General features: G+C 32.5%; 1 protein-coding gene across 1 annotated transcript; it reads left to right on the top strand.

The window, feature by feature from the left end:
• The first annotated feature begins 5,500 nt into the window (after positions 1-5,500).
• LOC142330523 (uncharacterized) lies at positions 5,501-22,852 on the top strand. Its single transcript, XM_075375856.1, has 3 exons — positions 5,501-5,743; positions 19,054-19,181; positions 22,575-22,852. The coding sequence occupies exons 1-3, from the start codon at positions 5,618-5,620 to the stop codon at positions 22,759-22,761; spliced, it is 441 nt and encodes a 146-aa protein (XP_075231971.1). The 5' UTR covers positions 5,501-5,617; the 3' UTR covers positions 22,762-22,852.
• Positions 22,853-23,398: the final 546 nt, after the last annotated feature.

Genomic DNA, 23,398 nt, shown 5'->3' with positions numbered 1-23,398 from the left:
TCTCTTTTATAGCCTATGTGAATATTTTTTGGATTAATTTTAAACCAATCGCGCATCAGAAATTCTAGTGCACAATTAAATAATAAAGACGAAAGTCCGTCGTCTTGTCTCAGTCCGGAGTTTATGTAAAAAGGTTCGGAAAATTCGCCACGAAACTTCGTGGCGAATTATTAACCTCTAATTGTAAACAAATTTTTACTATAAATAATAATTCAATAATAACAATAAAAAAAAATATATATATGAAAAAATATCAAAAGTTATTAATTATATAAAATTTTATGTACTTTTCATTAAAAAAAAAAGTATATATGTAATTTAATAGGCGTAGAAGGAAGTTATGTGGTGTCCACATCAGATTTTATTTTACAAGTTTATTACAGTCAAAAAACTTTATAATGTATCATATAATATTGTAATGGGTTCGCCTCAAATGTATTATATTTTAATTGGTATTTATTTTGTTTATATAGCTTTTATAAAATTAAGTTGATGAATAAATAAATAGTTTGTTGTAAAAAAAAAATTATTTGATATGGTTTTTTTTTAGAAATGTACCACAGGACTAACTTGAAAGACTGAGAATCAGTAGGTTACATAATGCCTAGTAGACCTAGTCTAATTAATAGTTATTATTAATCCTATCATTTAAACTTATTAAACTTTTGTTATCTGATTAAAAGTTACATATAAACTTTGTTCGATTAAAGTTAATTCTTGGGTAGATAATTCCAAACTTTATTATATATATTATCAATTAGAATTGATAACAGAATTAGAACAATTAAGGTGGTAGACCAGGGATTACACATACACCATTATACAACTTAGGTACAAATAGTACTACAAAAGTTGTACTAATCTTTACCTTGCTGTCATGAAGTAATATTTAATGAAATAACGTTAAATCATACAGTTTAAGTTCACACAAAATTGGATAACTATGCAACCAAGCAAAGTAGATAGACATGTTATAAATATACATTATACGAACAGTCAGATGATATTTATATAGAAATATTAAAATTATTTAAAAAATTCTTTCCGAAAATTAACTAAAAATTATAAATGTGATATCAAATTTAACATTTTTGTATATTAGTATAAAAAATATCAGTACTTAACTAAAATAATTAGTAAAACGAAACGCTCAAGAATCGTTTAGGAAAAAATCTAAATTAAATGCGTATTTCACAATCTCATTTTGGGTAGTCAAACTCGAAAATAAAAGATCACCGTACTAAAAGCTTTAGATTAAGCTCAGCTTCTAATTTTTGTTATTAAGATAATTATATTATATTTTCTGCTAATAAAACTATGATTTCTATGTTGAGTACTGTTTACCTTTCTTAGCTTCATTCTTTTGTCGTATGTTGATGCGTTTCAGTAAAACTCCATTGTCAAAACCTGTTGTATTCAGCTTCTACGTTGATGAACAATAATACTTTTATTTTTATTTTTGGTTTTTATTAAGAAATTTATCTAATCATAAAAATTATAATATATACATGACTTGAACGGGACGGAAAATTTATTATAATTTTAATTATAATCAAAAGCTTTGTCCATAATTTTTTAGTTTTAAAAAATTATTCTCACCTAATTAGTAAAAATAAAGTTTTAAAAAGTAAAACCATTTAGCAGATGAAAGTCTTCAAAAATATTTGTCTTTTTTATAAATTCAAGTTTTGAAAATTTTACAGAAAACTATTGTAATTTTTTGATAAGAAATGAACCTTTTACATACAATCTATTTTTTCGCTGTAGAATAGTTGTATTTGTATATTGTTATATATTCTTTTTAACAAATTAAGTAGAATTAAACTTGGAATAAATTAGTGTTGATAGATATATTTTCTTTCTTAAAAAAATAAATTTTGTAACTAATGAGAGGTACAAAAACATCGCAGTTCACCGGTAAAAAAAAATTAAATCTTTAAAATGAAAATATAAAGTAATGAATAAATAATTTAATAATATCTTACATTTTTATTTAAAAATCAATTATTTAGCACAAGAAGTAAACCAAGAAAAAAAAACTTGGAAAGTGATTGGGTGTTGTATATTGACTTTATATAATAATGGAATAAACAAGAAAAGAAAAGGTTAAGAAGAAAAATGGATAAAAAATAAATAAAATAGAAGAGGGAAAGATAAGGACAGAGATATAGTTGTTGTGGGATGAAAGATTGCGATAAAGACGGTAGTAGATAATGGGGAGTTGGGCGATGAATGAGAGCAGAACAGGCAGCGGTAAGGAGTAGAACTAACTGGTAATGGCAAATGAACCGAGACAGAAACGCGACAGCATTGAATTTCCAAATCATTTCCATTTTCATTCAATATCTTGGTCTTATATACACACACGCACACATCTACAAAAGGTTTTTTTGTTATTTATCATACAATTTAAATATTTTAAAATTTAATTTTCACCTTTATTATTACTTAACTAATCTAATTTAAAATAAAATAAATTCAGTTTTTCCATCTTTTATAAATTTTTTAATTAATTTATACAACTAAGGACGACTGACTTAATATTATGATAATTTTAAGAAAAATCTGTTGTCTACCGAAAAAATATTAAAGTTAATTTAACAGATGCTAAATAAATGAAATAATATTTATATTAAAAAATTAGTAAGAAATATTTTATTAAATTTATTAATAAAACTCTTTTTACATTTTTACTGATATAAAATTATTATCATTGCTATTATTATTATAATTATTACGTATATTATAGAAAAAAAGACATTTTTGAAAAGAATTTTTATCTCATATGATGTGATAGTTGCTCATTAAAAAGTACAGGTTCTGAACCAGAAGCGGGTACAGGACTATCTCGGGCGATGCCGTCGACGCAGTGGCCGTGGGGATTTCCTCGTTCGGAAAAGGGAGTATATGTACCGGCGAGCGGGTGAGGCGGATGCAGAGGTACACTGGTGGCAAGAGAAAAGGGATCAGTCGACCAAAGGCAGATGGACCTTCAGACTGATCCCTAACCTTGACTCTGCCATCCCACAGATGACTCTGCCGAAAGCACGGGGTTACAATTTATTCTACGTTGCAGACCGAACGATTGGGACATGTGGTGTCTACAACATTGCTTAAAATTATCCGAACAAAGATCGCAGAAGTTCAGAAAATCTAGTAGCACATATATACTCTTTACATAACCACGTATTGTTAATATCTATTTGAAAGAAATTGTGGAACTTTTAAAGGTACCATAAACATACAGTTTTGGCGTTCCACATAGAATTTTTAAATGTGTCATCATTGAGAAACAAACAACTCTTTTTTCTGGGTCGTTCATAATAAAAAAATCAGTATTGAGGACAACATTCTCCATTTCTTCAACAACGCGATGATTGCACAACGTTTTGGAGACTTGGATGAATCGATTCTCTGGACTGCCTAATTATACTCACTTGATTAACTCAACGTTTCAAGTTGATAAGGTATTCTACGTCTCCATTATTTGTCGATTCTGTCTGTAAAACATTTTACGGCCTATACGAAAAATCTTCAGCTGCTTTTCTTTTCATAGAATTTTTTATTTTTATCTGTTAATTATATTTTCTTCCAAACTTGCACGAGTGTGTTCTTAAAAACTTTCTGTAATTTCATTCTCCAAATCAGTTTTTAAGTAACACTTAAAAACACAATTTTAAAGTAAAAAACACAGTTTTTGTGGTGCACACCCATCGCTGAATTCCGTTCATTACATGTTTGTGGAATCTGAATTTGTAATCACCAATTACGAATATTAAATTTCCCTTCTCAATTATCATAACTTTCATGATCGATGCACTACACTTGCTATACACTATTGACAACTCTTACTAAAGACAATTAAATGAGGAACGGAACAGAATGGAACGCAAGGATGTCGGAGGGTGCAATACCCTCCTACTTTTCGCAGTATACGGACTTACGTCCTTTGCTGCTGGGTGATTCTAATGGACTGGCGGTTATTAATAATGGTTGGCGTTTATTCGTTTTGTGAAGTTTGGATTGCGTTCCGATCCAATGGAGGATTTGTCGGTAGGGGCCCGATGGAACGATGTGCTAATAAGCTTATCTTCCATGACGCACTCCATTTCAGCCTAGAGTGGGCTGAAATCCTTTATTTAGGTGGGCGTCCTCTCTTTAGGAGAGTACGTAGGAGGCGATTTTTGGGCTTACACTTTGTCATTTACTTAATTCACTTCAATTTAACTTGGTTTGATTTAGGGAAATGTGGTTGGATGGATTGCTCTGGGGCGTTGCGTCCCAGAGCTATCTCAGTCAGTAGAAAATATATTGGGATTTACTAGTCTGAAATGAGGAACAGACCGCGAAAAAGGTATAAATACACCAGTAAGCAGGTTGGGTGGGGGTGTTAAACCGATCTTATTGTTAGTAATTGACCGAGCCCGGAAATACAGGTCACACTCCCTCACTCTCTCTTGTGTGTGTGTGGAGGGGAGAGGCATATTATAACCGTTTAGTTATAATAATAAATAAAACTAAAATTAATAATAAATAAAATTATCATTTAATTAACTTTTTTTAAAGTATATTAAATCATTATTAATTTAATCGCATAGCAACATACATTAAAACGTGATTAAAATCATTCTAGTTCAGTATAAGGAAAGATATAAAAGTAATAAGGAGGGAGAGAAATAAAAATAATTACGAGATTCGAGCGCTACTAGGGCTTAAGTCGCGCCATCTAGGGCAATAAAACACCACATGCTCTGCTGTATCCAGTCCGCCGCGATCGTGACAGCGACTTGTATGGCAACTGCCCATCCTGTACAGATAGTCCTGGAAACATTCATGTCCAAACAAGAACAGGGTGAATTCGTAGCCTGTGTTACCATGTTTTCGCTCCACCCAGTTCCTGACGTCGCTTATAAGCCCATAGGTCCACCTTCGTTTGTCCGAATCTCACCATCTGTCACGCCAAGCCATGTAGAGACCGTCAATTGCTTCCTTTCTGTCTCGTCCATTCACTACTGAAGCTCTCATTTGCGCCTGTAAGTCTATGGGCGGTACCCCAGCTATAACCGATGCCGCCTCGGCGCTGATCGTACGATACTTTGCGATGATAGGTCTATTTAGCCTACGTTGTTGTAACGTATTTATTTCACATATTTAATAAAGTGTAAAATACAGTTAAATTAATAAATAAACCAAAGCCTTAAAAAAAAATAATAAATTCAATTGTTCTAATTAAACTATTACAAAGATAATTTTACGATAAGTAATATAAATTTGAATGAAAAAATATTTCTAATATTTAAATTTTTTTTGTAAATGAAAAAATATTAAGCGTTAGTAAAAATAATATTGTTTTTAATGAAAAACAATATTTATGGAACAATAATAATAAAAATAACGACTGATAGTTTATTACATTGACTAATTACATAAATAGCCTACATTTAGAGATTATAAAAAGATAAAAATCGATAAATTTCATCTGGAAACTTCGATTATTTTACTATAAAGATAACAAAAAATACAACTGACAGAATCAATATGTTATTAATAACGAAAATGAATGAATTTAAAACCATCAGGAGTATTTTTAAATGTTTATTAATTAAAAATTTATATAATGAAAGGTAAAATGTTTGATTTAATTAGTTTATTTTTATTATTAAATTTATTATTTAGTAATATTTTAAGAAGAACTGGATTTGCTGAATCGTTACCAGCTTCTGAAAATCACATTATTAAACAGGTCAGTTAAAAAATAGCTTTATTTTAAATATTATTCAAATTAAGATACTAGCAAGAAAGGTATGAAAAATTCTGAAATAATCAAAAACATTGAGCCCATATTGACACTAGGTAAAAACTAATGAAAATCCTAAAGGTTTTATTCCAACATGAGAAATCCAACATCTGTAGGAAAAATTATGCTTATTCGTCCATTTATGCCCTTTTCGTACATATTTTAACATAAAAATAAGAGTCATGTAATCTTTCATTTACTTAGAAGTACCGAATAGTGAAATTTCCTTTGGGAAAATTCCAAAAAATAGGTGAACTAAGCTCATAAATGTGCGGTAGACTAAAAAAATTGTGTGGTTGGACCTATCCGGCAAAAAAAAAAAAAAATGGGTAGAAAACAAAGTTTATTTTTTGAATAAAAATAAGTGCTATATTATAAGGTTTCAGTAGAATTTATTAAATTGAAATCAGCTGAATACAAAATAAATTATCGTTTTTAGAATTTTATAGTGGTCGGGAAAGGCAAATAAAATCCCATGTCTGTGATTGAACTGCTTTTCTGCTGCCACATCAGTCTGGCCTCGTATTTGCTAGTCAGGTTAACTGAATTGAATAAAATAAAATGATAGAATTTAGTATACTAATTCTGTCTTTAACAACAATGGTTCCCAACCTTTTTTGACCGACGTCACACTTCATTGAACGCCCATGATATAGCGATACATTTTATTTTATTTGATTGATAATAATGACAGTGATGGTACCGTAATAATAATAATAATAATAATTTTTTTTTTTTTTTTTTTTTTTTGAGGAGGGAGGTGGAAATGCATTTACGCACGGAGTGTCGGGCTCCCGCTGATGGTATTATCCAATCACCATCAGCGGACTACCGACTAAAACCACCCCCCTTTCTACCAGGGCTCGACCGGGAACCGTTTATCACATTACTTCCGGTGGAGTCCTCCTATACTAGCCTGTTTGGTTCTACCTAATTTTCAGGACTGTCCAGGTCAACCTTTTTGGCCCTGAGTATGTTGCCGACGAATCGGGCTACGCTTTCCCAGCTGCCCAGGTCACGGAGCATCATCGCAACCACGTTGTGGGGACTCAGTGCTCCGTGATCCGCCTCTAATGTCCCTCGATCTGCCGCCCACCGAGCACATTTGAAAAAGGTGTGCTCAGCGTCGTCCCGTACACCGGGACAATACAGGCAGTCGGGGGACGGCGCTTTCCCTATGACATGGAGGTAAGCGCGGAAGTACCCGTGACCCGTTAAAAATTGGGTCATGTAGTACTCCACTTCTCCATGCCGTCGCTCCGTCCACGGTCTGACCAGAGGAATAAGCCTTGCGGTCCATCGTCCTCTGGTCTCGTGGTCCCAGGTCTCTTGCCATGCGAGGAATGTGCGAGTGCGTTCCTCGTTGGCAATGGTCACCCGGTCTCCGCCTGCCCGCCGCCTCCCGTAGATCGCCTGGCGCTCCCTTGCTAAAGTAGCAATGGGTATGACGCCGGCGACCACAAGTACTGCAGGCTCGGAGACCGAATAATAATAATAATAATAATAATAATTTTTTTATTCATTCAATTTACACTTTTATAAGATCCTCTAAACTGCACAGCATTTTGTCAGGAGTTTTCATATAACAATAAAATACAAAGTTAAAACAAAAAACAGGAATAATTCTATTGAAAAATAAAAAATAATACAAAACTCTTAACTTATGAATAATTAACGTAAACAAAACAAAATATCTCCTTATCCTCATAAAAATAAATATTGTGCTCTCCAGCTCTCTTCTTCATGTTAATTTAAATTAATTAAATAGGTAAACAAACATTACGAATGTCGTCCTTTAAATTTTTCATAGAAATGAAATTTAATGTACCCGGTGACAAATCTGAGAAAATCTTTAGAACAAGATATGACAACGTACGATACACAAACACAGGCCAGTGTGTAAGATGAGGAGTGTTACAAGTTTCATAGTTCATATCTTCTATTTTTAAAATGTTTGATGGGAAAAAGTTATCCATAATAATATTTTGATACAGCAGACCTCTGGGTGATAAAAGTCTGCTGATTCTATGAAAATCTTGGATATTTTCTGGAATATGTATATTGTTATAGACTGTTTAGAGTAATTTTAATTACTTGTTTTTGAGTGGAAATTTAAATAAAAATTCTCAGAATTTCCCCCAGCAGTAATACCCTATCTTAAGATTGACTCAAGTAAAGTGTAATATACAATTTTTAAAACATAATTAGGGAAACGAAAGTTTAGATGATACATTTCACATTATACACAACGCAATCGAGCAGAAATAACACTAATTTGCTTAGACCAAGTAAAAAATCGATCAATTGAACCTAAGTACTTAGGCTTGGTTTATAAGTTACTGCAGGGCAATTGTAGGAAGGTGAATAATTTTGCAAATAAATACAAGTATGTGTTTTTAAAAATAATTTTTCTTTAATTATTGATTTTGGACAATAGATGTACATTACAGCTGTCTTTTCTCCTTAATAATTAAGCTTTGATTATGAGCGTAGCGTAACAGTGCATTAAATCTTTTTGTATATGAAATAGGATACAATTACTATGACTAAAGCAACATCATCAGCGAACTGATATAACCTACAAAATTAAAAAAAATGATCGAAACCAATTAAACTAATTAAATACAGCAAAGGCCCTAAGATGGACGTTGAGGGACTCCGGAATCTACGTGAACTCTGACTTAGTTTTTTGCCAACTTTTACACAGAAACTGCGGTTAGATAAATAGCTCTAAAACCAAGTTAGCATAGGTACATCGACCCCGATTTCTTTAAGCTTTCTCAATAATACTGAATGAGAAAGAACATCGAATGCTTTAAAAAATCGATAAAAAAACTGAAATAGGTTTCCCTTATCCAAATTCCCGTTTATATAGGTAGATAAATCTGAAAAGAGTTTATTTTCACCCAGGGCCTTCCTGAACCCAAACTGACTCCTTCTAAGAAAGCCAATTTTCTTCAACATATTTATATAACCTTTTATGTATATATCGTTCAACAATTTCATCCAGAACAGAAAGAATAGAAATCGGCCTACAGTTTGACTCATTACCGTGAAAGCATGATTTTTAAATCGATCGAATTATAGCAGTTTTTAGAATATCAGGATAAATACCTGCTTTAACTGAAGCATTAAGAAAATTACAAATTAATGCGCTTTTCCCATCACCTACAAACTTCAGATCAGAAACTCTTAATAAATCAATACCAGGAGATTTCTTTTCATTTAATGCCAAAATTACCTTATTCACTTCCTGGCCAGTGACAGGAGACATAAACACTATCAAGCGGAACCAAATCTACTTAAGGTGATAACAAAACATGGCATCTGTGCTTTATAATGTTTATTAAAACATCTCTTTATTAAAACAATCAGCAAAATGATATGCCAAAGTCAATTCTTCATCCTTAAAAAATGTTTTAAATACTTCATCAGTTTCCAAACCCGATTTTTTTCCAAGCATCTTATTATGCCAGGTATTTTTAATGTTTCCCTTATCTAAAGATAATTTTTTTAGTAAAATTTATTTTTCTGCCGTTTAATTTTTTTATTTAATCGATTCCGGAAACTGATATAGCAATTTTTCAAGATAAGATTATCAGGAAATTGCTTCCATATTTTAAAAAGTTTATCTATTTCTTTAATTTGACGTACTAACTTTGATTTAATCCATTCCTCTTTCAATTTATATGTATTGGTACGAACAATGACAGATTTTATACGAAAAACTAAACTATTTTGGAAGGTTTTTTAAGAAAAAAATTAAAAAAATTCTCAGAGCTTAAGAAATTTTTTATCTCATTAAAATTAGTATTTAGTAATCGCGTTTTAATTTCATTTGCATTATAAAAAGAATAGAAACCACAACCTCTTTCACTACCATCGTAAACATTATTACTGTTATTAGTATTACGAGTTTTATTAAAAAATATGGATGCACCTATTAAATAATGTTCGAACAATTTGGTTGACACAACAAAAGGAATGCAAAAAAATAAATTGCTCCTAATATACACATGATCAATAGTCGACTTTTTTTTAGATCTCTTCTCACAACCGCTTCACTAGCAAATACGTTTAAACCCTGCTCTCACTCTTCTTTGAAAGCGATTGATATCAATATTGACTTGAATAACGGCTCTTCTGTATTAAATAATTATAAAACCCTATCATCTTCCTTTGAATTAGAGCAGAGTATAAATGTATTTTCTAGGAAAGCTGTTGTGAGATAAGATCTAAAAAAGTCAATTATTGATCATGCGTATATTAGGAATAATTTTTTTTCTTACTGTAATTGATTTTTCTTTTCTAATTTTTCTTAATTCTTTTTTTCTTCAGTAATTATTTTTCATACACATTGATGATCCTGACCCCCATAGAGGAAGATAACCTCCGCTACAGTGACATTCTCTTTTTTGGAATTTGTAAATAGCAGACGGCAACCATAAATTATTAAATGCTCCGGAAAAGTTCAGGAAAATCCCAGGATATATTCCATCTCACTGGTCGTTACCACACTCATCACACGAAGTATGGCATCCTCAGTACCCTATCCAAGACGAAACCCGTACTGATTCTCCATCAATAATCTTTGTGAGGTTAACCTCTCATTTATACGCAGATACCTTTTCAAAGACCTTGCCAATAACCGGAAGTAACTTCAGAGGCCTATACGATGAATTAACAGCAGGATTCTTGTCACCACCTTTAAACAACAATTTCACAATCCCCTTTTTCCAACATACAGGGAACTATCCAGCAAACGATTTATTAAATACACGTGTAACAACTCTCATACTCACCCTAACCGAGCGAACAAGAAGCTTCGCTGTTACTTCATCAAAGCCTGGGACCTTACCCCTATTTAAACTTTTTTTTTGGTTTAACCTCCGGGACCACAGTTAGGTATTGCTTGAGAGGATGAGATGAATGATTTGTAGTGCGTGTGAAAATGCCATGCCTGACCGGGATTCGAACCCGGGACCGCCAGATGAAAGGTTGAGGCCCTTATCTAAACTACAGATAGCTTGATGCACCTCAGCCTCGGTAATCTCCAAAGATAGTGCACCCCCGCGGAATTGAGCGACCTCTTGCCCCACCCGCTGATGGTATGCGGTCTCTCCAGTTTCACTATCATCAAGCAGTAAATCGTCTAGCAATTTGTGCAAAATCTCAGAAATATCCGAAATTACACCAAACCTGATCGAGAGAGCAGACAGGTCATTTGTTCGTTTGTGTCCCAAGACCCTATATACTGCGCCCCAGGGATCCTTGATCCCCTGCTCATGAACAAAGGAACGCCAGGAGTCCCTTTTCGCAGTCCGGACTTTATGAACGTATTGAGATTTTCAGCAACAAGGACTGCCCGTCCTTGTTATCCCGATTACCCTTACGTTGAGAAGCTCTCCGCAAACGACAAACAACCTTCTTCACGCCGGACAGTTCCCTATTCCACCATGATGCAATTCTCTCTCGACCGGAACTTCAGGGAATTGAAGACTCAGCGGCATCAAGAAAAGCCGCCGACAAACCAACTGCCATATCTTCCAAATTCAAGATATCCAGACTCCGATCAAAAACTCGGTGCCTGATCGAAAGTAAATCAACAAATTTCTTCCAGTCCGCACGTCTGTGCAGGAAACGATCCTGCTGAACCGGAACGTAACATCTGTAGCGCTTACTCAAGCCACCAGCAATCTCATAGACAATCAATCGAGCAATCATCAACTACCTTCCTATTACAAACATTGGCAGGGATAAACCTACCAACGGTAACATCGATATTCATTCCACTAAACAATCGACGCCCACCTACCATACCTACATAGGTGGGCAACTCACCAGGTACGTTATATATACCTGCAGATCATGGTGAGTCCCTCTGTTAATTCAGCGCCAACATCGGTGAAACCGCTATGCCACAAGAGTAGCTTAGTATTCACTTCCACACCTATAAGGATTAGATCGCTGCCAGAGAATCATAGGATTGTATCTCAGACCTCAAGATGACGATCAGCAATATCTCTGTACTTGGAAATATGAACTAGCAGCATACAGATGAAAGTTCTAAAATATTTAAAAATATCAATTAAGTTAGTCCACTTCACAAAGTTTAACGATGTCCAATGAAGGAAAATCACATATTAAAACTAAAAATTGTTCCCAATATTTACGTATCGAACATATATTATAAGAAATAATGTTACAGTCTTATCAGAATTCGTCAAAAAGACCAAGCGGCCTTCCATACCAGACATCAGGATAAAGAAGGCATTCGTTATCAGTACTATTAATAAGCCGGCCTCCGTGGCGCGAGTGGTAGCGCCTCGGCCTTTCACCCGGAGGTTCTGGGTTCGAATCCCGGTCAGGCATGGCATTTTTTCATACTCTACATTTTCCATATCCCACCGCACAGGCTTCAAGCTTATTGTGGTGATGTCATCAAGAACAAAAAAAAAAAACAAAAAAAATGTAACATGTATTAAAAAGGAGAGAAGAACTTATTTACCGCAAACAATAATAATAGTAGTAATATAAGCTATACTAGGCAGTCTGTTGGACTTTATAAAAAACACATATATAAATAATCAGCTCATTAAAATAAATTGATACACAGTTAAAATTAAACCAATAATGAAGTTAGTTATATAAGTACTGTTTGAGTAAATCTGTTGAACTTATAAAGATTATAAGTTGAGAGGGTTTATTCCACTAACCTACCGGGTTGGTCTAGTGGTTAACGCGTCTTCCCAAATCAGCAGATTTGGAAGCCGAGAGTTACAGTGTTCAAGTCCTAGTAAAGCCAGATATTTTTACATGGATTTGAATACTAGATCGTGAATACCGGTGTTCTTTGGTGATTGGGTTTCAATTAACCACACATTTCAGGAATGGTCGAACTAAGAATGTACAGGACTACACTTCATTTACACTCATACATATCATCCTCTGAAGAATTATCTAAACGGTAGTTACCGGAGGCTAAACAGGAAAAAAAGAAAGGGTTTATTCCACTATGTACAGATAACAAAAACCATATGACATAATACTAATAATATAAATAGAGTAAATAGCATGACACTTTTGTATATCAAATGCTCACGTATTGTACATTTTGAAGCCTACGATGACTCATTTTGTTAAAAACTCAGTTAAATAATAAGTCATTCAAATCTGCTTAACAACCAACTCTTTAATAAAAAAGAAAAAAAAACACTTGTTTGAAAACAAATTATATGTAGAGAAAAAGAAATTACTCATTGAATTAATGTAAGTAAACGTCTTTAAATTGAAAATATTATCTTATAATTTATAACATTCATAAAAAATTTAAGAAAGAAAAATATAAATATAGTAACCCAGTGATTCCTAACTGTGCCTTGCGGCGTCCTGTGGAGCCGCGGTCTCTTCGCTGAAGCGCCGTGAAATACTTTAAAACCTTCATAATTAATTGAACCAAGACATTTATAATTACTGATTTAATGTTAATAAACTAAAAAAAAAAAAAAAATAATGAAGATTCACGAATTTAGAAGAAACAGAGTTTAGAAGAGTGAAGGATTTAGAAGAAACAATGAATGGCATGGCTGAAGTCCTAGGCAAGAACTATCGCATGAAAATAAACAAGAACAAAACGAAAGTAATGAAATGTAGTAGAAATAACAAAGATGGACCACTGAATGTGAAAATAGGAGGAGAAAAGATTATGGAGGTAGAAGAATTTTGTTATTTGGGAAGTAGAATTACTAAAGAAGGACGAAGCAGGAGCGATATAAAATGCCGAATAGCACAGGCGAAACGAGCCTTCAGTCAGAAATATGATTGTTTACATCAAAAATTAATTTAAACGTCAGGAAATGATTTTTGAAAGTATACGTTTGGAGTGTCGCTTTATATGGAAGTGAAACTTGGACAATCGGAGTATCTGAGAAGAAAATATTAGAAGCTTTTGAAATGTGGTGCTATAGGAGAATGTTAAAGATCAGATGGGTGGATAAAGTGACAAATGAAGAGGTGTTGCGGCATATCGATGAAGAAAGAAGCATTTGGAAAAATATAGCTAAACGAAGAGACAGACATATAGGCCACATATTAAGGCATCCTGGAATAGTCGCTTTAATATTGGAAGGACAGGTAGAAGGAAAAAATTGTGTAGGCAGGCCACGTTTGGAATATGTAAAACAAATTGTTAGGGATGTAGGGGGTATACCGAAATGACACGACTGGCACTAGATAGGAAATCTTGGACAGCTGCATCAAACCAGTCAAATGACTGAAGACAAAAAAAAACACGACTTTTATTTATGTCTATCTTACTTACAAGTAGTCATACTTTTACAGGGTAGGGCGCCATGGAAAAATTTTAAAACATTATTAAGTCCTGGCGACCTTTGATAAAGGGCGCCCCGACTCAAAAATGTTTGGGAACCACTGTACTAACCTACTGTTAGATTTTTCTCTTATCACATAATGTGTGGGGAAAAAAGAAATCAAAAATATCCACGTAATATAATCTATCAAAAGAAAGAATATGTTGTAGATCTCGGTACTAAAACAAAACAAATAATCAATAAAATTCCTTACAGTATTTCCTTTTCATCATTTGCGTTAAACAAGGTATTACCAATACTTTCACACTTTTCTACCAAAAACAAAGGAAAAACAACAACAATAATAATAATAATAATAATAATACGAAATATATAAAATTATACTTACTCAAATCATCCTTGCTTTCTATTTTCAAGGTGATCGACACATCAGATTTTTTTACGTAAATTTTGCCGCTTCGAACCAGACATATTTATAATGGAAGTCTTACTTTAGCTTTTTAACAGATGAAAGAAGTAACTTATATTCTGTTAGGTTTCCAGTTAAGTATATTAAGTCATTACCAGTCCCACCGATGTCACTATTTTTCTCAATTTTCTTTCTATTTAGTAACCGCAAATCTCGAGTCATCTTATCACGAAACTGATCAATAACAACCTGAATTTATTTTCTGGCTGGAAGTCTAAGTGCAGTAATTACTTCGGAATTATAAAAGTTAATACCCATTATCCTTGACGTCACTTAAAATGTTCATTAAATTTTCAAAATCAACACGTCTTTTGTTCTTTTATACCGTGAATTTCTAAATTAAAGCGCCTACGGTATTGATCTATTCTGTTAAATTTAATTTCTAAATCATTAATTTTAAATGTTAACGTCTTTTTCAGCACATTCCACGAGTAAGTTGTTAATTTTTGTTTCATTATCACCCAATTTTTTAGTATTACAAACTACCTCAACCATTAATTCCTCGTGTTTTATTTCAACTATTTCCCTAATTTCATTCACTGATTCCATTTGTAAATCAATTTTTTTATTTAATAAATCAAAGGATGATTATGATCAGTTTAAATTTTTTTAGTTTCCTGGTAGTATGGATGTGCGGGAGCAGCTACAAATTACACAACACCATGCTATTTTTTGAGTATAGACTTAGGTATATACGTATTTTCCGAAAGTCCAGAACAAACAAGATGAAAAGGAGTTTTGCGTACATGGCATTTGATCTTTTTTTTTTGTTTAGCCTCCGGAACCACCGTTAGGTATTACTTCAGAGAATGAATGAGGATGATATGTATGAATGTAAAGGAAGTGTGTATGTAATCTTATATACAGTCTCAAGTCGATCGTTCCTAACCCACCGGGTTGGTCTAGTGGTGAACGCGTCTTCGCAAATCAACTGATTTCGAAATCGAGAGTTTTAAGGTTGAAATCCTAGTAAATGCAGTTATTTTTATACGGATTTGAATACTAGATCGTGGATACCGGTGTTTTATTGGTGGTTGGGTTTCAATTAACCACACATCTCAAAATGGTCGATCTGAGACTGTTAAAGACTACACTTCATTTACATCCTCCGAAGGATATGGTCATCCTCTGGAGTAATCCTGACGGTGGTTCCGGAGGCTAAACAGAGAAGAAGAAAAAAGGGTCGCCCATTCCTGAGGTATGTGGTTAATTAAAACCCAAAACCACAAAGAACACCGATATTCACGATCTAGTATTAAAATCCGTATAAAAGTAATTGCCTTTACTAGGATTTGAACCTTAGAACTTTCGACTTTAAAATCAGCTGATTTCCGATAACGGGTTCACCACTGGAATCCGTCACTTGGCGGGTTCTAGTGGGTATGGCATTTGACCTGGTTCTCTTCAACCGGCTGTGGTTTGTTACAGGTTATACAGGCAACCAACATTTTATAATAACTTCAATTTAATTTGATTTACACCATTTAATATGTTTTACACCACTCTCGCAGGAAATCACCTCTCCTCAAATAAAAATAAGCGAGAGCATATAAAAAAATGATAAAAAATAACATTACGGACAAAAAGAATTGTTTTTGTTTAAGTACTCTCACGGTCGAACAAACGATCTCGTAACGGAGTAGAGAGTTGAATAAACACGTCCGCTCTCCTCGAGCGAAAAGAGGTGATAATAATAATTAAAAAAAATAATAAAATGTATTGTACAAATCCAGTGTAAATAGACGGATATTAACACGCAAGCGGGCGCATTCTTCTAAACACAAGCAGTATGTCGAGTGGCGTCAGAGAAAGTCAAAAGTAAGTGGCTGGAATACCGACCTATCTATACTAGAAGTCCAATTAAAAAGTATATAATATTATTATTACTAAAAAACCCACCACTAAAATTAATGTGAAGTCTGGGATCGATGGTTCCACAGAGTTTGTCAATATGAGGCCTTGTGGTTGACAGGCCAACACGCAAATTACCTTCAAGATGAATCAGACTGTTCCTCTGTTTAAATTTCACTATTTCCATTGTAGAAAATGTTGATTCGCACAAGCATGATGTTGAAAACGGCAGCATAAATTTTATACCCGTTTTTGCAGTTTTGGGATACTGTCACGCATAAATCCAAAAGAACTGTACTGGATTGTTTAGAAATTTTGTTTTCATGATAGAATCTCATGAAAAGTTTATCAATTTATTCTTTTCACTGACAGCTAGGTTAGCGACATCTTGTATGTTGAACTCACCAAATGTACCAAAAGAAAAAGTTACCCATTCTAACTTTGAAACGGAGAAGGTAGGGGGAAGTATTTTATTACTGATGTTTGTAACGTGTTTAGTGGTTCTTTTATTAACTTCAGGAATTTGTTCTTATTTCTGTAAATTGACTTAAACTTACCTGTATAAATTTCCCTCAGTCTTGAAAATTTCCTAAGCTGAGGGATAAATCTCTCAGCGTGGCAAAACTGAACACTCGGTTTATTACCAAGTACAAAGGTTAAAATATGCATTGCAGGTGTTCAGCATCACTTAAAATTACCAGCAATAAGAGAAATTAAACTTAGCATTGTTACATATATTGACTGGTACAGTTTGCTCCAAAATAAATTTTACAGTTTTAAAGGTTTCATGGTAAGTATATTAATTACGTTGCATACAGTTTTCCTGAATGACATAAAATTTATTTAAAGATTTTTAAATTTTACGACACATCCCATGGGAATGAGTGATACAAGTATATCGTGACACACTGTTTCCATCAGAGGCTGGGAATCATTGTTTTAGAGCAAAGTACTAAAATAAAGTATGTTATATTTTTTTATGCAATGGGGCTTATTGCTAGGGAAAAATAATAGTATTATCAAAACAAAACTAGGTCACTTTCGTTGGTAGGACTAGAAAGGGAGTAACTACAGCACGCTACGCGCCGTACAAAAAACATTAACTACAATTCAATTACTGAAGTGTAGTCAAATAATTTAAATACCATCAATAAAACTATTCTGAGTTAACTAAAATATTAATTTAGTGGCATGAAATCCTTTTTTTGGATTGTTTATTACGATTTAAAAGAACTAATATCATTGGTAAAAAAAAGTAACTATTCCAACGGACATAGACTTCTAACAGATTAATAAAAAAATCCGACAACACAGTTGTAGGACTTTACGGTCACGCGGTTTTTTTAGATGCACAGCTTACATACACATATACAGACACAGACAATTTAATTAAAAATATTTATCATTTTATTTAAATATAATATTTGTTATTTATTTAATTCAATTATTCTACCTAAAGTACATGTGGATACCGTATTTCAATCGCGAGGGTGTGGCGGTACTAGCGGCCACTTTAAATACTTTTTACGCTTTAAATATTATTCATTTATTTAATTCTACCGCTCATCTGTGACGTCACAACATAGCAGACAACTACAACAGTTGTACGTCAGTACTACACTAGCGCTCCTTGTGGTGAGAGGAGGTACTATTGACGCAGTATACCCACTTATTAGTTAGTTTATTAGATCATTTTTTGTGGTGAAGGTGCGATTTTGCAAAAATTTTTCTTTTGCAAATATTATTTTTTAAACATTTTTAGCAAATATGCCTAAGAAAAATATGACCTTAATTAGGCAAAATCTCCAGATACTGCGGGTGACCTTGCTGTACAGCCTCACCCCCTTAATCTTTTAAGTTGAAAATTTAATGGCATCACTGCCCCATATTAGAAGTAATCTAACCAAATATGGTCAAAATCGGTCCTGTAGTTCTGGAGATATAAGAAGTGCAAGACCGAACAAACACACGTACATATGAACAGCCGGAAAATTTCCATCTACTTTTTTGTTTTTTGGATTCTTTAATAGTCCTTATGGGATGTCCTGTGACTGTGTATTGGCATTGTTTGTTCTTGAATGTGTAAGTGCGTGTGGTATGTGTGTGCGAGATATCTATATGCCTTTCTGGTATGTTTGTGCTTGGAATGGTATCGTGTTGATATTCTGATGCGTTTTGCTGTGTTGTGTGTGATGTGCGCGTAATGGTTGGATTTGATGTTTGCTTGTGGTGACCGATTGTGTGTGTGGGCGTTTACCCTATCATGAAGTAATGCTCTATTACCGCTTTCCAGCAGGGGTGGGTTTGGAGGTTTAGTCGGTAGTGCGCAGGAACTCATACGTAATTAATAACATCTTGCGGAACCTGTTAGTGAAACCGATAATGCTTCGACGCCCGTTAAAGGGGGTTCCTCCACCTCTTCAAAAAAAAAAAGAGTCAAAACGTCAAGCCGGTGAAAACCGCTTATGCCCAAATTGGACCGATTAGAATATTTTTCCTTCTAAAGCTATAGCTCTGCTTTAGCGCTGGACGGAGAAGTAAAAATACTATACGTTTATATTTTATTTGTAAAATGTTATAATTTATTTTGTATTTTGTTTGTCTAGAAAAGATTATTACTCCAGTTTAGTAGGTTTGGACAAACTCAAGATTTGCAGCAAATATATGACCTGGCATATGATCAGCAATCTAATGCGCCGACTACACTGCAACCAAACTCACAGTTATGGTTAAGGTATTATTTTTAATTTTTCAATTAAAGTATATAAAAAATAAATTTAAATGAAACAAAAAAGAAACAGTACTATTTATAATTTCTTTAAAAATACTTCGATAAAAAAATAATTTTTTTTTTAATCGAATCCTATTTATTCTTCACCAATAATGATTTCTTTTGTAGAGCTAATTGCTTTGATTTTTTCATTATAAAGTGTTTCAGGTAAAGGGAAGGATTTTTTTAACGTAAAATTTCGTTGTCCAACATTTGAAAATGACTTTCTTTTTTGTTATAGCGTTCCTTAATACTGGATTTTAGTAGCATAATTATATTTAACCAGATGTAATTCTGATATCTAGTATTTTTCAGTTAATGAAAATTATTTAATTACTTTATGAAGATTAACTGGAAAACGAAGGGTAAAGTATATTATAATCCATACGCAAATGAACCTTAGATTGGTTTCTGTTGCAGTCTTTACGTCGTTTATTTATAATTCTGTTTCTTAATTTTATCAAGAAGGATTTTCAATACTTTCTTTCTTGTAAACTGATTTTTTTTTTTCATAACCATTGGATTTTTTTAAAGTCTCTTCATAATTTATACATAAATAAAAAATATAAATTAAAGCAAATTTAAAAAAAAAATAAGATAAAATCGTAATGTAAAAAGTAACCCTACTTTAATTCTTCTTCCGAACCGAATTAAGCATTATTAATTTATTTTTAATTTTATGATTCATCAAGAACTTCAGTTTAAAAATAAATATTAAAAATTAAAAGACACGACTGCCAAAAAAAAAGAAAACATTGCTGACAAACATAGTTCTTTAATATAGGATTATTAAAGAGCATGCGGGTGGCAATTTTTGTATAATAATATTTTTTTTCAATTGTATTTAAATTTATTTAAACACACACACACACACACACACATATATATATATATATATATCGTGTATCCCACGAAGAGTCATACGCTATTGATTTAGTATCACTCGCCCATTCCATCATACATTCTATTGTAAAAAAAAAAAATAATAATAATAAAAAGTCTGTCTGTAGAAAGTCAACAGCCAGTCTGTGAAAATTTTAACCTTCTAAAATTTATAGAAAGTAAATGGCGGTATTCAAATAAAAACATCAATTTCAGGTAAACCACATTTTTTATTCATTACAAAGTAACACGTCATCGCAAATCAGCTGATTTCGAAATCGAGTGTTCTAAGGTTCAAGTCCTAGAAAAGGCAATTACTTTAATACGGATTTGAATACTAGATGGTGGATACCGATGTTCTTTGGTTGTTGGATTTTAATTAACCACACATCTCAGGGGTTGACTGTACAAGACTACACTTCATTTACACTCATAGATATCATCCTCATTCATCCTCTGATGTATTACCTGAACGGTAATTACCGGAGGCTAAAAAGAAAAAAGATGATAATTAGAACTAGAATAATTAAAAACAATTAGGTAATTACTCATGGTTGTGATGAATTATTAACTCGTTTTATGCGTTTAGAACATTCGATTAACAATACATTATCTGTTTTTAAAATAATTTTTACCAGCTGTTTTGACGTGAATAAAAAATGTGGTTAATCTGAAATTGATATTTTTTTTGAATTGCCATTTTGTTTCTATAAATTAGTTTGAAATTTTCACAGAACGTTTTTCTAATCTTCCTTTAAAGGTTGTAAATTTTCAATAAAATCGGTGGGGGAACGGGCGAGTGATACTAAATCAAAAGCGTATACCTCTTCGTGGGTCACATGGGTATATATTTATATAAATAAAAATGTAAATGTTCGTTTGTTCAAGATTATAAATCTCCGAAAGTTCTTCACCGATTGCTTTGAAATTTTGACATAACGTTGCATTCGAATACGCGCGTGTTTTTATATACCTATTATTTATATATGTAAGATGTCACACCTGTGACAGGTAAAAACATGCTTTTTTTGAAAAACAGCGCTATCTGTTGGACGTAAAAGCAGCATATGCTATACTAAATATTTTACGATTCCATTTCAATGTTTCCGATATGTGTGTCGCTATAGACTAAAAAACTACTGGACCGATTTACGCACGGGGGAAAAGGGAAAAATCGGAAAAGTAAAAGTCGAAAAAGGTAAAAGGGAAGAAGGGGAAAATGTAAAAAAGGGGGAAACAGGGAAATGAAAAACTGGAAAAGGAAATGGAAAGGGGAAAGGATAAAACAGGAAAGGGGGTAAGATAAAGGGAAAAATTAAACAAGGGAAAGAGAAATGGGGGAAGGACAGGGAAAGGGAAGGAAAAGGAAATAGTGTTAGAAAGGAAAAGGGAATGTGGTAACAATGAAAACGGGAAAAGGAAATTGGGATAGGGAGAAAAGGAAAAGGGGGAAAGGAACCAGGAGAAAAGGGAGAAAAGGCAATAGAGAAAAAGGGAAAGGTTAAATTTTTTGAAGTTCCGTAATGTTCATTTTGTTAATGTTTTATCAAACTTTCAATCGTGTTCATTTTATCTATATATCTACCCATATCTAGCGAAGCATTGCCGGGTCTGCTAGTATATATTTATATCCACATGTAGAGCCTATGACACTCCCGGTAACGTAAGGATTCCAACACAGTGTCATATATCTAAATCGGTTCAGCCGTTGTGCTGCTACTACTACGGTGGAACAAATATACATACAAGCACCCTAAATACATTAAACTTCTGTTTGGGCAGTCGTGTAATAAAAAAGGATTTTATTTTTAAGGTCAACTTATATTTTTTTTATAATATGTTTTTTAATATTTAATTTTTATGAACTCGTAAACTATAAAATACTTCAAAGTAGTTTTATAAGAAAAGTTTATCTAAAATTAAAATCAGATATGGGATAAAATGATTTTAAAATTTAAAGGGTTTTCGCTGTTTGTAACTACGTTTTCGATTCGAATTGACTGATTTTCGATTCAGATTGATTGAAATTATATTTTATAATTTTTATTCAAGAGTTATTTTAACTTTTTTAAAAGTATGTTTAATAAATATACAAGTAGAAATACTCGTTTTTCGGGATTTATAATTATTGTTTATCTATTAATTATTACTTTTTACATAAATTCTTTTTAACTTATTTTATTTATTAAAGTATCTGAATTTTTATATATACCAACTTCTCAATTTTTATTGATGATAATTTATTTTAAAATCGAAATAAAATCTAGTTTTAGATAGTACACTTATTTTTTAACCATTTTAAATGTTGTCATCTATGTTTTTATTTTGATTACTGTTTAGCGTATTTCTTCTTTCAAATTTCTTTTATATAAGTTATTTTCAGAAACTAGCACAAGATAAATTAATGAGATATTTAATTTAAAAAAAACCCTGAAAACTAATAAAAAATATGTTTAAATCTTAACTTTTTTGCAGATATTTTTTTGATACGTTTACGGATTTAATACTTAGAGGATTATATAAGAATTTCTCTAGTAAATGGACAAAAGGAAAAGTAATAAGAATAAAAAATTATATAATAAGAAAATTGAGACCGTTTGTAATGAGAGCAGTTCGCAGAGTACTTGGTCGTCGACGAAAAAGGCGTAATATGGGTGTTTAAAACAAAAAAAAGAAAAATCCTTAAATATTGTATATATGTAAATAATAAAAAAAATTACCAAAATAAATTATAAGGAAATAATAAATAAGAAGTTACGAGCATAATTTATCGACCTACCTGGTAGAGTAGTAAGTCTCGACTTTTCATTCGGATGTCCCGGTTTCGAATCTCGGTCAGGCATACGCTGAAAAAAATTGTCATTTCCTTATTCCCACGCACTAGCTTTGAGAGATTACGTTGTGAATTAATTCATCAAGAAAAAATAATAGATGAAAGATACGTTACGTATCATACTATAACACTATCAAGGAAGTTTCAGATTCGTAAACGATACTCAAAATGTTTTACTTTTATTTTATTTGTACATACTACATCAAATGAGTGCAAATAAAATTAAAGAAGGCCGTTAATAAATCGAAAATGTCTGAATTAATGCCTGTTCAGAGAACATTGCTTACATGCAAGGAGAAAATACTGTAACATCCAAATAATTTATGCGTTTAAGATAATAAATTTGACTTTTTATATGGACACCGTTTAATTTATCGCTTTGATGAATTTATTTATTTGTTTTTGTTTTGAATTAAAATATTTTTTTCAAAGTAACGACTGTTTTATATCCTACATTCACTTTGAT

The sequence above is a fragment of the Lycorma delicatula genome, chromosome 9, assembly GCF_047948215.1.
Source record: "Lycorma delicatula isolate Av1 chromosome 9, ASM4794821v1, whole genome shotgun sequence".
NCBI classification, from domain to species: Eukaryota; Metazoa; Arthropoda; class Insecta; order Hemiptera; family Fulgoridae; genus Lycorma; species Lycorma delicatula.
This window is presented reverse-complemented; position numbering and strand designations above follow the sequence as displayed.

Coding starts and splice junctions, on each gene's coding strand:
- LOC142330523 (XM_075375856.1), top strand. CDS start 5,618: ATGAAAGGTAAAATGTTTGATTTAATTAGTTTATTTTTATTATTAAAT. Junction 5,744..19,053: donor AAAATCACATTATTAAACAG/GTCAGTTAAAAA, acceptor TTGTTTGTCTAG/AAAAGATTATTACTCCAGTT. Junction 19,182..22,574: donor AACTCACAGTTATGGTTAAG/GTATTATTTTTA, acceptor ACTTTTTTGCAG/ATATTTTTTTGATACGTTTA.